Below are 16252 nucleotides of genomic sequence, written 5' to 3' on the forward strand. Positions count from 1 at the left end.
TTAAATTGATTGGACTTACAGATTTGATTAATCTGATTCAGGACTTTGTGAAGGCAGTATCTTTTCCTTGATGTGTCTTCTCTTCAATTTCAACATCTTTTGATGATCTCATAGGAGTACAAAGCAAATGATAAGTTTGTGCATGTGTAGGAAAGATCAGTTCTAGATTTTTAGGTTTCCTTTTCACTTGGTATCAGAAGTTAGACTAGTTTTGTGAAATCATCTTTTCAACATTGGTTGCCTCAATTACAGTACAAACTCATTTATTCAAACCCTGATGACAGTGATGATGACAGATCGAGTGATTTACTGAACTGTTTGAAAGACAACAAACAAATGCTTGTAGCAGAAAGAAGTTTAGTATTTTGCAGTGAGCAGCATTTAACTGAAAGTATTTTAATTGTTCCCATGGTTCAATTTGGACCAGGGTAAATTGGAAATATTCATGGAATCATAGAATGACAGGTTGGAAGGGACCTCCAGGATCATCTGGTCCATCTTTTCTTGGCAAAAGCACAGTCTAGGCAAGATGGCCCTCTACCCTGTCCAGCTGAATCTTAAAAGTGTCCAGTGTTGGGGAATCCACCACTTCCCTGGGGAGATTATTCCAATGTCTGGTTGTTCTCATTGTGAAAATTTTTCCTCTCGTGTCCAATCGGAATCTCCCCAGGAGTAATTTAAACCCATTGCTCCTCATCTTTTCCATGTGATTCCTTATAAAAAGGGAGTCTCCCTCTTCTTTGTAGCCACCCTTTAAATGCTGGAATATGGTGATAAAGTCTCCCCTAAGCCTTCTTTTCTCAAGGCTGAACAAACCCAGGTCTCTCAGCCTTTCCTCATGTGGCAGGCTTTCCAGTCCTTTGATTGTCTTTGTGGCCCTTCTCTGGACCCTCTCCAGCCTGTCCACACCTTTTTTGCACAGCAGGGACGCTGTACAAAACTGAACACAGTATTCCAGGTGTGGCCTGACAAGCGCTGAGTGGAGTGGGATAATGACTTCTTTATCTCTGCTGGTGATGCCTTTGCTGATGCAGCCCAGCATCCTCTTGGCTCTCTTTGCTGCAGCAGCACACTGTTCACTCATATTGAGCTGCTTGTTGTTGACACCAGGACCCCCATGTCCATTTCCACAGAGCTGCTCCCTAGCCGGGGGAGTGTATGAAATTCTGAAAGTTACAGATTTAATGCTAAATTAACTGTTGAGATAATTTAATTTACCAAGCTGACTGACTATTTACTTTTCTTATATGTAAATTCTGTGCTTGCAGTACATCCTGTGTACAATAGATGAGCTTTTTTTTTTTTCTTAAAGTGTTTGAAGGGATTTCCAATGATTATTAGTTGAAGCCATGGCTCAGAACTTCTGATCCTGGATTGTTGCCCTCAGTATCCCTGAATTCTCTTACTTTTGTGTAATTGCCTGGACTTGGTATATTGTTTCTCTTTAAGTCAGATGAATAGAAATACGTGTTTTTCGGGACTTGACCTCAGTATATGTATTGATGACCTGCACAGAGTAATTTTTGTGATCCTTGCACCTGCAGAGTTGTCTTTGGTAGCACAAGCAAAAGCTGATTTGGGAAAAACGGGCTTAGTCACAAGAGGGCTCAACAGGTTGCAATTTAACTAGGGATTGTTATTAAGAAATGTGAAAAATGTTAATATCTAAATCCATAATTCCACATATCTGCATTTTCTGTATTGCCTATTGTCAGTCTGACTCACATTTTATGTTTTATACCACTTTGACTATTGTTTCCAGTAAATCCCCATGTTTGTACGGTTTGTTTCCTTTGGCAGTTCAGCTTTTGGGGGATGAAGGATTTAGTTGTACTATATATATTCAAAATATTTGTTTGTTTGTTTGTTTGTTTGTTTTTTTTATTCCAGTTATCTAGAAAAGTATGAAAAAGTCCATCATTTTGGGGAGGAGGATGATGAGGTACAACCAGGCAATCCAAAGCCACAACTTCCTATTGGTGCAATTCCAACTTCCTATAACTACCAGCAACACAGTGTGTCAGGTAAATTTTTGAAGAAAAGTGCCGTTTTTTTCCATATGTATATTTGTATGTGTGTATTTGGACAGGCTACAGAAATAGTGTGTAGGTAAATTTACAATGTTATTAAAATCATAAAATCTGTGGGTCACTCAAATGATTAATTTAATACACTGAAAAACCTTTCCACTGTGAACCAAAACAAAATAAATATGAAAATCCATAAGCTATTTCTCTTCTTTACAAATGTTTCTCTTTCTAATTAGCAGGGCTAAATAGTTACTTGTCTTCAAACAACATACCTTGAAAATTCAGATTGTGTTTCTGTCACATCAGTCATTTCTCTACAGAGCCAAATACCTGAACTGAGCATACAATTAATTAATCTTTAAAAGCCAAGGAATAAAGGACATCTATAAGGACCCAGAATTACCACCATTATAATTTAGAGACTAAAGTATCAATCTTGAACCAATAAACAAATCGGAAGCTGGTGGACTCTGTGGAATGGGTGTGTAATTTGTTGTGTAGAAAGTGACTCCAAACTGTGTTACAGTTCTGTTCTGCTTTAATTAAAGTTTGCATTTTCAAGCTTCAAAGGAAGTAATATTAACTAGAAAGGTATACAGCAAAGTAGAATTTGTTAAGCATTTTGGCTAAAAACAAATGGAAAAAATAAATTGAATACTGTAAAAACTTGTTAAAACCCACAATACCTTATTAATAAACTTGTCTGAAAAATACTTACCATTCATAATAATATTGCTTACTGTATCATATGAATATTAATTAGTTTAGCTGTGAAAATGTTGTTTTAATTTTTTTCTTACGTAGATTATCTTCGTCAAAGCTATGGGCTCTCTATGGACTTTAACTCACCAAATGACTATAATAAATTGGTGCTTTCACTGTTATCTGGACTCCCAAATGAAGTGGACTTTGCAATTAATGTATGTACTCTTCTTTCAAATGAAAGCAAGCATGTTATGCAGCTTGAAAAGGACCCTAAAATCATCACTTTACTGCTAGCAAATGCTGGGGTGTTTGATGACAGTAAGTATGTAACATTTTTGCAACAGAAAGAATCAATACCTGTTGTAGCATCTTTCACAACTCTTGATAGTCAAAATGTTTATAGTTATTGCACTGTAATATTCTTATCTCTAGTTTTTGCCTTGTCCACAGTTACAGTTTTTATCAGACATTACAAATACCTTTTAAGTTAGGTAATTTAAGACAGTGTTATTTAACAGCTTAGTCAAATGCAAGATTTAGTTTTTCAGTGATACAATTTGACTGTTCAAGATGCTCAGATTTACAACATTGAATTTCCATCTGCTTGTAGTGTCTTACTGCTTGCTTCTGAATTCGTGGGACCATGTTGACTTTTCATAATTCTTTTCTTGTAGCAGTCACAAATTTAAAAATTAAAAAAGGGCAGTCTGAAAACAATGGCCCACTAAGATTTTTGTCCTGGTAATTCACTACATGTTCAACTGTGGTGAAATTGAGAATACAAAACTCGAGGGATAAAAATCTTAATCTGAGTTTCAGAATTACTTAATGTGCTAGCACATGAATTTTAAAAGAGAGTCTATTCCATCAAAATACTTAAGTATGTGAAATAAGTTCTTCTGTTTGACTTGTTCAGTGTGACCTCCATGCTAAGTTGTTCCTTGTTAATTGCTTGTTTGTCTTTCTGTCAAGGAGAGGGGAAAAAAAATGAGTTAACCCAAACCATCCTAAAATCATAACAGCATAGCCCCTGTCTTGTGGTGGTGAGGAGGAAGTATTTACTGGTTTTATGTACTGATTTTTTTTTAATACTGAATTTCAGAAATTACCACCATAAGAAGTTGCTCACATGAGCTTTTTCAGCTAAGTATATTTAGGTCTGCTAGTACAGATTATCTTATCTGTTTGAGTATAAATCTACCTTGCATGTGTAAGCACAAACATAGTATGGTATGTCAGAGATTCTGTTTTAAATTCCAGGGAAGAATCAGTGTTAGACATTATACAATGTTTGGTTTGTTTTTTTTTTTTTTTAAAATCATTAGCATTTTTACATAATGATTCGTAGCTTCCCCTTCCTCCCTCCGATATTGGAGTAGTGTTTTCCAGCTTCTGTCTTAACGTTTTTCATTTGTACCGACGCCCTTCAGATATGGTTAGATCTCGGTCATTTAGTGTCTGCATCTAGCTCAGTCACAAGGACTTTCAAATAAAAATATTTGAAAGGAAGCTGAAGTGAAACTTAGTCCTGCATTTTAGTGATTCCAGGATGCTTGCTCTCTAGATTTTTGAGTTTGCCATCGCTCCCCTGTTCTTTTGTTGGAATTTTTATGGACGTAGGAATTTAATCAAGTTTTGTATTGGTATTTCATGATTTTTTTGGATGTTGCAAAAGTAGACAGTGTTTTCTTGAGTTCCTAACTTGGACTCCGGGCACAGATTTGTTCCATAGCTGGTCTGTATTAGTATTTCTTATATTGAAAAATATTTGAGGTAAAGCCAAGAGGAATGACGAGCATGTAATGGGCTTGCTCTTTTCATTCCCTGGGGAAAACTTCATTTTTATCTTACCTGATTACATCTTCTGGATAAATCCAGGGAGTGTCCTAGAAGTATTAGGAGGACTAATTGGGGCAAATTGGGTAAAGAAAGGGGGAGTGTGTTTAAGTATCTTTGAAGCACGAAGCTTTAATTTGAGATTCTTACATGCTTTTATATTATAAATAATGAAGGTATGTCTGTCAAGTTTGGTGATTAAATGAAATCTGTAATTAGCAAAATCAGGTAGTATGAAAATACTGTTGTGATAATTTCAGGTGTAAAAAAATGATAGCTGATTAACTTTGTTTAATGTGGGTTTTAGATTTGGCTTGTCTATAATTAAGGTTTTATCATTGTTAGTATTTATAATGCACTGCTTCTAGGTAACAAGAAAAATATGTCTTCAGCTTTTTTTTCCCCCTAAAGCTTTGAGATGACAATTATACTGCATATGATAGGGCAGCCCCAGGGGCTTGTATCCTATCTTCAATTTGGGTTGCTGCATAAGCCTTGGTTTGGATTCTCCAAGTTGAAAGCTGATGTGGTCTTTGAATCAAGATTTGTAGCATTTTGTTCAAAACAGTAAAACATTGTGAACCAAAATGTTTACGCGTAACTTAAATGCATCATTAGTTCACTACAGAACTGTTGCAAGACAGAGTTTATTTTTGGATTGACAGAGTCTTTACTGCTTGCAAGGAGTGATGATTAGAAAATTCGTAGTAGTGGGTCCACCAAACACCCAACACAAGAACGACCATTATGCTTTCTGGTTAAATATTGACTTTTGATTGAGTGCTGTTCAAAATCTCACTTCTACTATTATGTTTTTTAGAAAACATTAGTGGGAATTTGTTTAATTACTAAAGTAGGGTTTACAGCTTATACTCTGCATGTGGAAAACAGTTGTTGGTGTGAGGTTGAAAACTGAGCAGTCATCTTGACTCCTGGAAAAGAGCTATCGAAAAGTTTCCTATGTGTTTTTTAAAGGGTTCACAAACTGGTCCATTCTTTATGGACTACTTATTCTCAATTTAAACTGCAAAACTGCAGTAGCAGTTAATTAAATGACTATAGAAATTTCAGTAGGTCTATGCAATTTAGTACAGGACTAATTTTTTTTTTTTAATGAAAAGGAAACACTGGAGTGTTGTTGAATATTTAGTTTATGGATTAGTGAAAAGTTGAACGAAAATGTTCATTTTTTAATATTACTAAATTCTGCTTTTTATGCTTAAAGCTTTAGGATCATTTTCTGCTGTATTTGGAGAAGAATGGAAGGAGAAAACTGATAGAGATTTTGTTAAGGTAATTTAAAAATTACTAAAATAATTTTGAACTGCATATGACAGTTATCAGATCTTTTAAAAAGAGAGAAAATTACAAGGTATTCTAGCATATGTCTCTTGAATTACTCTCAACTTTATTCCTTTGATTTAAATATAATAGGACACTAAATCAGAGTTGTCATAAATTGTTTGGATAAGCAGGAAGAAATGTATTAAGAAAAAATAAGTGTAGGCAAATGAATAAAGAGGTTCTATGTTTCTTTTTATAAGAAAGCTAATAAGTGTGAAGAAAAGGAAAACTGGCCAATGTATTTAGCAAGAGAAAACAATGCTGTGTTTTTTAAAACTGCCATGATCAGTAAAGAAACATTCTGGGTTATGAAAATGAAGTTCATAACATAAGAAGCATAGGACAAATTTAAGTAAGTTAGCAGTGTTGCGAGTTTATTTCAGTTAAACTATTTTTGGACAAGGCTTTTTAATCTTTCCACTAGAGGGCATGATCTACTGTACAAGTAATGAAATGAGGTAAAAATATAACTAAAGTTTCATTGTATAAGTGCTTCCTCTTTATTCTAGGTGAGCATTTTTAGGTGAATGAAAGCATGAAATATATTATAGCTGAAAGAGGTTTGACATTTCAGCATATTTGCTATGATATACAGTTTCTTTAAATTGAATTTCAGGTGGTGATTTATGTGACTAAAATAGAAGAAGGCTAGATTAAAATATATTTTGATAACATCCTTTTTATTAAGTAAAAATATGAAGAGAGAAGCTGCTGAGTTCCTTATGAAATCATAGCCAGGTTTCTCCTCAGTTTCTTAATCATGTCATATACTGAAATGTCTTACCAGTATTATAGAGAAATATTTGTTAGGAGCCTTTTCCATTTGTCTTTTATTTTATTTTTATGCAACTCAATTTTGGGACAAGTTGGACCATAGTAATGTTAGTTAAATGATAAGTATTGCTGAAATATCAGTGAATAGATTCCCTAACGAAAATTTCCTAGGTAAAGTTAAGAACAAAAAAGGTAAACTCTCATATTTGATAGTATATGAACTTGAAAAATTGGTTCAAATGTACTGAAGGTAAGTGTAAAAAATAATGCTTCATGTTATTTCTTTCCTTTTTCCATTGAAAAATATGTCCAGAAGTACTACAGGTTATGTTTCGGTTTGTTGTTTTTTTTTTTTAAAAGCACTTAGCACTTCTGTGTTGACTTCACCCTAAACTGTCACAGACTGTTGCTGATCTAGAGCAGCAACAAGCGCCATGTCTGGATCTGTAAACATTTTAAATTACATGGAATTCGAATTTATTATATGTTCATTAATTACATAAACTTAAGTAATAGTAATAGATAAGGACATATGGTTCTGATAAATGTTTTTAACGAAGTGTTAAGTAGAACCACTGTAACTGCAGTGAGGTTTACTAATAAGAAACTTGGATGCTCTCCAAGATCTATTTTTGAACATTTACAACATGTATAGTACCACTCTGTAGTGAAATACTGCTTGAAAGCATGTCAGAAATGAGCACCAGATGTAAAAATATCTCTAATGCCAAGAATCCAGATTTTTCAGAACATCTTACTTAAAGTATTTGTTTGACCCTACTACTGGAAGTAATTTATTTTGTACTGCAGCTGTGGCTGTGTCAAAACAGAAATCAGGGGAAGCATTAAGGGACCTTCATGACATAGGAGAGAAATATTTGGTTGGCAGAGTAGAGATTGTGTATCTGTTTTTTTTTTAAATTTGCTTTTACAGTTTCAAGATTAATAGAATGGCTATTGAATGTGTGTCCTTCCTTTCCCTGTTCACATTATCTTTTTAAAAGTTCTTCTTTATTGGTTTAGTTTTTTTTTATTTTGCTGCCAGTTGTTTGTGTCTTGATTTTGTAAGGTTATCGTTCCAGTTCGTTTCTCTACTCTAATGGCAGCAGATTAGAAATTTGTGTAAAGATTAAAATGGAAGAGAGTTTATAAGTGGGAGAGGAAAAATGCAGAATTATGAATTGAAGAAGAGTGACGGCATGAACACACAAATGGTAGAGATTCATAGAAAGTATGGTGGGGAAAGCAATTTCTTAAACACATGAATTCTAAACTAATAGGAATTTAATTGATAGAAATTCTGTTGAGTTTGTAAACGTTACCCTCAGACCATAATGGATTTTTCATGTGTTGGCGTTCTGTGGTTGGGGATGGTGGGGGTGGCTGAGAAATACTAGAAATCTTGAAGCTATTCTGAAAATTATTCTCAGGGTTAAATTCAGGATTCATAGAGAAATCATAAACTTGGATTCTTGGCAATTGAATGTCAGTTTAAGTGTTGGTTTGTCGGTTTTATCAAAAAAAAAAATTTGAACCCCTAGTCTTTGTTAGCTGAAAACAGCTTTTCAAATGCAGTGAAACAAATATAAATGACCTGTGAGATATGTTCAGAATATTTGACATTTCATCTATGTAGCTACTCTTATTAACTTTTTCCAAGCTCCTCCTCCTGCTTATTGAATTATATGAACATAAACTCAGAACTTTGCATTTTATAGAGGTGTTTAGTTTACGTATTTCAATGTCTTTATACAGACATCGGGTGTAATTTTAGAATTGTGTATTTATACTAAAATGTTTTGTGGAAGTTTTTAATATTTGCTTAAAATAAGCTTGATTTAATTTTTAGTCTCTTAATTATATTAGTATTTTTAAATTAGGTTTCAGGTAAAGAAACTAATTATTTTTCCTCATTATTTTTTCTCTTCGTTCTACCATATCTTTGCACGCTAGGAGCAAAGTGCAGCATCACTGTTACTATTTCTCCCATTCTTAAATATCTATGCAATAACTGTTGGTTATTTGGTATTCAGAGCTCTTGAGTTCTATATTAATTTATCATAAAGAATTTGTCAACTGTTGCAGCACCAGTACTTCGATTTTTTTTTTTTTTTTTTTTTTTTTTTTTTTATATTCTGCTGTTCTCTAATTTTGCCTTAAAATCATTCTAGTTTACGTATGTGGTATCATGATTTTTTCAGAACAGTCTACCAGTTCGGTAATATCATATTCACGAGCAAAGGAACTTGCCTATTTAGTTGTGTCCTCCAACATCACCGCTGTTCTAGTTGAAGGTGAAGATAGAAAACAAATTTTGAGGGAATCTATTACCTTTTCTTTCCCTCCCCCAATACTTACTGCATTATAAAAAACTGTTTGGAAAATTTGAAATTTCCATTATTTTATCTGCAGTGCTGCTTATTTTCTCACTTTCTACAGTGCTTCCCTTTAAACTGAATCAAATGTCTTTACTAGTCAGTGAATCTGTTCCATTAATTGTCAGAATTTGAATATCATTGTAGTTGAACCTGCTGTTATCCCTTCTAGCTATGTTAATTTGTTGCTTTCTCCCCTCTTGATTTTTTCTGGTGCTGTCATTAAGCGTAAATCTCTAGTTAGCTGGAATGTGACTGCATGTCCTTACTTAAGGATTGGAACAACTGGCATTTAGCCAGGCATCTTGTATCTCTTCTTGTTGTGTTTTGTCAAACCCACGGCCAGGCTCTGATGACACCCTGCTCAGATGTTTTCTCATCTACTCCGGAAGCTTTCCCATTTTTAACTGTTTAATTTCTCTTTGCATTTCCTCACGTTAGCAAGCTTCGCTTGTGAGTATAGTCTGTCTTTCAAGAGTGACTTGTTTATGTAGCATGCTTACAATCAGATAGATTTAGCTGGTTTTCCGTGTATTTCTTTCATGTCTCCAGCAGCTGCCCACTATCTGATGTGGTATATGAATAATTGCATTAAATCTCTTCATGCACCATCAATTTCTGTTTACTTCAGTTTAAGCATTTGGATTGCATGTTCTTGGATTTCTTGAGGCTGCTTCTACCTGTAGAGTTCCAAAATCCATGCTTATGCAGTTTTTGTGCTTGCTTTATTGCTTTGCATAATGCTTTACTTCTCTGGTTTCCTTTTATTTTCTTTTTGTGAAATTCTTATTTTGTTGTCTAACTCTTTCTTCTTTGTATAAGTTTAATAGTAATTTTCTTTACTGTGCATTTATTCTTTGGATCTTTCTCAGATAGTGTGTGGAGAGAGATCCTTATGCATTTAAATGCCTGTAGTATTTTTCAAATGTCACGTTTCGTGTCTCTCACAGGGATCTGTCAAGCTGGCTTGACTCCAGTTGCTCTCATATTTTTCTTGGACAATAATTAGTCGTGATCATTGCTATATTACATGATTCGTGGACTCAAATGTCCATTGTTTTTATGGACAGTAATTTGGTTAATCTGATTTGCAGTGAATTCTTTATAGTCCTGTGCATCTTTTTCCAAAGGAACTTGGGTACTGACAGTAGTCAGATTGTGCGTGTGAATCAAGTCCTTTACCTTTGTCCGTTATTTCTTAGCATCTGGATGTCATGCAGTCAAGTATTGCTTGTTTGCTTCCGAGTTTTAGTTTATATTCCTATTACCAGTGTGTTATTATGATCTAAAATATGTCTATATCTATAGGAATAACTATTGATAAAGAGCTTCACTTTTTCATCTTTTCTTGTTCATTTCTGTTGCTATGAAGTATTGAATTGCAGCTATCCGTAGTTTATAGTAGGGAATAAATAACTGCATGTGATGCTGAAGCCATTTTTTTTCTTGCCTCTGTGGTGCAAGTATGTTTTTCAAAGGATTGCCCAGAGAGAGAGACATGAAAACATCTGTATCTCACCAGAATCACAGACGATAACTTTCAGAACAATGTGCTCTTCTTTTTTTATTGGTGTTTTTTCCCTACTATGTTGTAAGGGTTTTGTAATTAACAAGCTTCATCTTTCCAGTTAAGGAATGGAAAGTACAATTTATCTTCCTGAAAGTCTTACAAAGGACTATTTTTTTCTTTCACTCTTTCTTTCTGAAGAGGTCTTAAGTGTCCTGGAATCTGCTTTGCGTTTCTTGGAGTCCTCTGTCTGAGTGAAAGATCCAGAATTCATATTCACTATTGACTCTGCATTATTGTTTATATGGGGGTCAGGTGAAATCTCTTTGTCATAGCCTCTCTCAAAAAACCCGCATTTTTTAAAATGTTTGGACAACTTGATTTTATGCCTGACAATTTGATTGAGACTGATTGTCATAGGCCAGGCTGACCGCACTTTTTAAATTCCTTACATGACTGTACATGCAGTGCACAAGAGTATTGCTTCAAGCTCGTTCTCATTCCCTGAACAGAATAGTAACTTTTCTGAAGGAGGTAGTCGACTCTCCTATGTAATGGTGCCTGCTAGAAGACAGCTTGTTGGAATCAAATGGAAAGTTGCCGTACTTTCTAATTAATTAGAGACAGATGCCTCTTTCCTTGGCTAGGAACTCACCTCAGCTATCTGTGGTAAAGTTTTCAGGTGTTTTGGAGCTCAGTATAGTGATAAATGCGTACAGGCTTCCACCTGTACGTTCATTGTTGCAACATGCTAGTCAACAGCTAAAGTCCTGGGAAATCCTGACCCCTCTATAGTTAGCAGCCCGTCTCTAAAATAGGTACATTCAATGCCACATGTAATAGTTAGTGTCTTAGCTGCTTGAATTTCTGAACACATGACTTAGTGATAAGCTGTTTAAGTTACTGGCTTGTTAATGGGAGGATGTAGGATAATATTTCTGAGTTCTTTGGTGAAATCGATGGAGCTTTTGCAGAACGTTTGAAATCTTAAAATCTGCAAAGTGCTCACAGGAAGCCTGGTTTGCTACTGCAGTGGGCATTTCACGGTTGCTGAGACACCCATGACAGATGCTGGCTTTGGGAACGCAAAGTTTTTAGCAAGCAAAAGGCTCTGGGACACTTCTGTAGGTAAAGCAATGTTCTTGGTGAGCATCATCACCCATAGTGCTTCTGTATGTAGAAATAAACACTCAGGAGAGAAAAAACATGTATCTTTTTTAATTGTTGTTTTTGAACTTGTGTTGTCTGCATATTCACGTCCTATCCTCCAGACTCTCTTCCTCAGAGCTTTAAGAGCCTTTCCATATCTCTAGACTCAGAGGAACTGAGGCTGTGGGGGATGCACATTATTCTGGTGTGCTTCTGTAGGTAACAGGGCTTGTGCATATGCTCTAGGTAGTCCTGAGGCAAAAATTTTCTAGTTTGAGTGAGTCTTATGCTCACAGCATGACTGCATAATGAAACAATTTGAAGAATAACAATTATATGTGACTAAATGTTATTTGGTGCCTTGGTTTCTCTCTCATTTTAACTTACAGAAAGGAGGCATGTTCTGTTCTTTTCTGTAAAAGATAATCTCAGCTGAGCTGAGAACTAGCATTATTTGACAGACTTCTCCTTTAGGAAGGGGACACTTTCTCAGTTGTTCAGGCAACTAGTGTGGATTTGTTTATTCTGCAAGTTTTAGGTGAGATGTACAGTTTTCCAACAATGTATTCCTGTCCTCGTCTTTAGCCATAGGACTTTGGGGCTTTATCTTTAGCAGTGTCTATAGTGTCTTAATATGCAAAAAATCTTAAATCCTCATCTTCCATCCCTTTGAGAACATGTGCAGGATGATTTGCCTTCCAGGTACAAAAGTTTGCTTCTTTATGACTTTATATTGCCAGAGGTTTTTGAATATTTCATTTTGGACTATAGAGTTAAGAGGTAAAAAGTGAATTACTGGAGGATTCAGCTAGTAAAATGTGATGATGCTGTTTTAACATTTAACATGTAACAGCAGTTTTAACATTGTATTGTGATTGACTCTGGCCTCTTCCAAAGAGAGTCAAGTTGAAGACTTTTTAAGTATCTCTGTTCAATATTAACTTCTTAAAAAAATCCGTAACTCATGAAACTCATGAATTTTTATCTTTAAAAGCTTCTGAGGTTTTTCTTTTAAGTAGCAGTGAAATGTGAAGGCTTACTGTCCTCATTGCTTTTCCAAAAGGAAACATCCTAAAGGAAAGTGTGTACCGACTAGAAGATTTTCAGACAATATTCTTCTGTGTGCTTTTTAAAAGAATGACTGAAGCCTCCTCCTTAAATAGTGTCCTTGAAAAGTAAAGGCAGCTCAAAATGAAGGACATTCTGCAGATTTTACCTGCATGCCTTGGTCTTCTGTGGCTCTTGATAGCCTCAGTAGTAATTAGAAAAATCTTTTTGTTACAAACAGTAAAAAGTTAGACTTGTATCTGGCTGTTCTCGTCTTTGCTAAAATGAGGTGATAATCCTTTCTGTGCAAGTAATCCTCTTTACTAAACAGCACTTGGATGTCATTTAGCAGCATTGCAATGGAAAATAAAATTCTTTTCCTTCCAATTTAGAAAATCTTAGTATTCTATTTTTCAAGAAAATAATAGTGTCAAGCGTGGTATGAATGCTGTAATTTAGTAATTACATTTGCATAGCAAAATTTCTCCTGCTGTTCAGCTGGTTGTACTTCCCATCCTTCCCTTTTTATCCAGATTTATTTGTGGTTTTATTCTATGATCATAGCCAAAAGAGGAGCTGTATTTCATTAGTGAGTCAAAGGAATGTATAAATTTTTATTAGTCAAAGGAATGTTTATATTTTTAATTATAATATACACATTGGAATGTATGTATCATTATATATTTTTATATTAACATACATCACAATGAGCAGTTTTATTAGCTTGCAAAACTTAATCCCTTGATTAATTCTTGAATTTCAACAGGACTAGTGACATAACAACTGTTTACAGATCAGACCATATATATTTGTAAAGTAATTTGAATTCCAGTCTACTGAAGCATTCTGTTTTGCTTTTGTTTATAAAGGTTTTTGGTGGTGGTGGTGGTTGCTTCTCTCTTTTCATTGATTTATGATGATGTGGAAAACATAGCAGAAGCTTTAAAAAGTCTCTCCAGATAGAAATCTGACTGTTGTACTTCTAGCAGGAGCTAAAACCTGCTGAAACTGAGAGGAGTCACCATCTTCTGCTTTAGGAGTTCACTGTTTGTAAGAGGTGAAGGAGGATGAACCGTATTTTTGCCCTTATAATTGTTGTGTTTCTAATTGTTTGTGGAAAACTATCCATATAGTTTCAGTATGTGCTTCAGCAAAGTCCTTCTGTGGTAGTGTTGGTTGATCAAGAATGCATACTTCTGGTGCTTCAGAGGAAGAGTTTCTTACTGTAAAGTACTGAACATCTTGCAAATCATCCCATGAGTGAAAAATACTGTTACTGTTAGATGAATCAAGGTACTAAGATATTTTAATAGAACAATCGTTTTCATATTTTTTCAATATTTTATAGTAATAGAAAAAAAATATTTAAAGATATATCATCCCCTAGAAATTAAGTGTATTTTTAATTCTTTCTTCAGTTTTGGAAGGATATTGTTGAGGATATAGAAGTTCGTGATCTAATTTCTGACAGAAGCAAATCTCAAGGTGAGAATTCTTGACTAATCTTCATACATACATATTGGTAGATACAGCAAAGGAAGGACTAAAATTTATTTATTTACTTTGTAGATATTCCATCAGAAGAATGGATTTGGGAATCCTTATTTCATCCCCCTCGCAAATTGGGCATTAATGATATTGAAGGGCAGCGGGTACTTCAGATCGCAGTGATTTTACGTAATCTTTCTTTTGAAGAGGGAAATGTTAAACTTTTGGCGGCTAATCGTACTTGTCTTCGGTTCCTGCTACTCTCTGCTCATAGTCATTTTATTTCTCTGCGGCAGTTGGGGCTTGACACGCTGGGAAATATTGCAGCAGAGGTAATGTACTTCAAAACAGAACAATTAAAATACAATTTGATAAAAGCATTACTTTAGTGTTAATTAAATGAATTACTTTTTTCCTTGATGGAGCAGGAAATAAATTATTCTCTGAATTTTTAAATAGCAATTTGGAAACAAGTATTGAGGGCCAAAACAAAAATACAGACTGTATGTGTCAGTTTGCTTAAATAGAGTCACATGGAGAAGACTGATTGTATAGGGAGATGCAAGATATTCATAGTGTATAATTTTCAATTTAGTTTCCCAGAGAGAAGAAAGGAATTTAGTTAAATTCTGCAGACTGTACACTAGCTTCCTCACTTTATACTTATAACCTTTAGTCATAATTTCAAAACAGTACATTTGAGAAAGGGGGTGGTAGAGGATTTTATGCCATATGTAGTACCATCAGTAAGCTAGTCATATGCCACTGGGTATACCGCCTGAGTCACGTGGGGCATCCTTTTCAAAGAGGTTTGAATGTAATAAAATACACTATTTCAGTATGTCATATTGTTGTGCAGATAAATTATAGAGATCTTATAGGTAGATATGTTCAGATATTCCTTATGTTTTAAAATACAACAGATAAGTTAAATGGGTAGGTGTCAGAGAATGAGACCTGAAGTGTTGGTCCACTGCTGAATATTGAAAAAAATATGGTATTTTCATTTACCATGTATCCACCTTCGCTTGAATAAGAGAGAATGTTGCATAATGTCAGAGATCTCTGATTGAGAAGCAGTAGTAGATAAAACAGGATGAACGATTGTGATAGCATTTGGGAAGGACTGTTTGTCACTTCTCAAGTTCTGTCCTTTGTTGGATATTAAAATATATTTGTGTATACTGTTGACTGCCTGGGAACAAAGGTATTTTCCTTATTCTGAGCACTGGAAACTGTAAATTCCATGTAAATGACTGCTGCTTCAGAGCAGAAAAGGGAGGAAGGGGCTCAAAATGCTAGTTACAGTAAAAAGCTCTCAAGGTTCTGTTTTTGTGAACACAAATGTCATTTAAACACTTTTGAATCTTATATTTTGATATGCAAATTTAAGGATTTGAGCCATTAGCACTATATATGGATAGTGTTAGTCATAGATATTTTTTTTTCTTTCTCATCAGCTTCTTTTGGATCCTGTTGATTTCAAAACTACTCATCTAATGTTTCACACTGTTACAAAATGCCTCATGTCAAGGGATAGATTTTTAAAAATGAGAGGTAAGATCTCTAGCTAGTCTGTTGTTGTATTGGAATTGTGATTATTGCTATTTAAAACTATTTTGTATTTGTTCTTCAGGTATGGAAATCTTGGCAAATCTTTGTAAGGCTGAAGACAATGGTGTCTTAATTTGTGAATATGTGGATCAAGAATCCTATAAAGAGATCATATGTCATCTCACGCTACCAGATGTGCTGCTTGTAATCTCAGCACTTGAGGTGCTATATATGCTCACAGAAATGGGAGAAGTGGCCTGCTCAAAGATTGCTAAAGTAGAGAAGAGCATAGGTAAGGGAGATCTGTTACTCTCACTTATGTAGGAGAAAAGACTTATGAATGTCATGTTCAGTGGTTAAAAATGTGGCTTGATTATGTGTGTGTGCAGGTTAGGGATGGATATTGAAATAGAAAGTTTTACTAAAATTTACTTTCTCTGTCC

At 34.7% G+C, this 16252-nt stretch overlaps 1 protein-coding gene across 1 annotated transcript in view; it reads left to right on the top strand.

Annotated features, from left to right (window-relative positions):
- Positions 1-16252, top strand: part of ARID2 (AT-rich interaction domain 2) — a 104774-nt gene that overhangs the window by 57107 nt on the left and 31415 nt on the right. Inside the window, 7 exon segments of the mRNA XM_068402154.1 lie at positions 1891-2024; positions 2835-3053; positions 5797-5864; positions 14186-14252; positions 14337-14587; positions 15716-15812; positions 15892-16101. Coding sequence (XP_068258255.1) covers positions 1891-2024; positions 2835-3053; positions 5797-5864; positions 14186-14252; positions 14337-14587; positions 15716-15812; positions 15892-16101 — 1046 coding nt within the window.

The sequence above is a fragment of the Nyctibius grandis genome, chromosome 5 (genome assembly GCF_013368605.1).
Source record: "Nyctibius grandis isolate bNycGra1 chromosome 5, bNycGra1.pri, whole genome shotgun sequence".
NCBI lineage: Eukaryota > Metazoa > Chordata > Aves > Nyctibiiformes > Nyctibiidae > Nyctibius > Nyctibius grandis.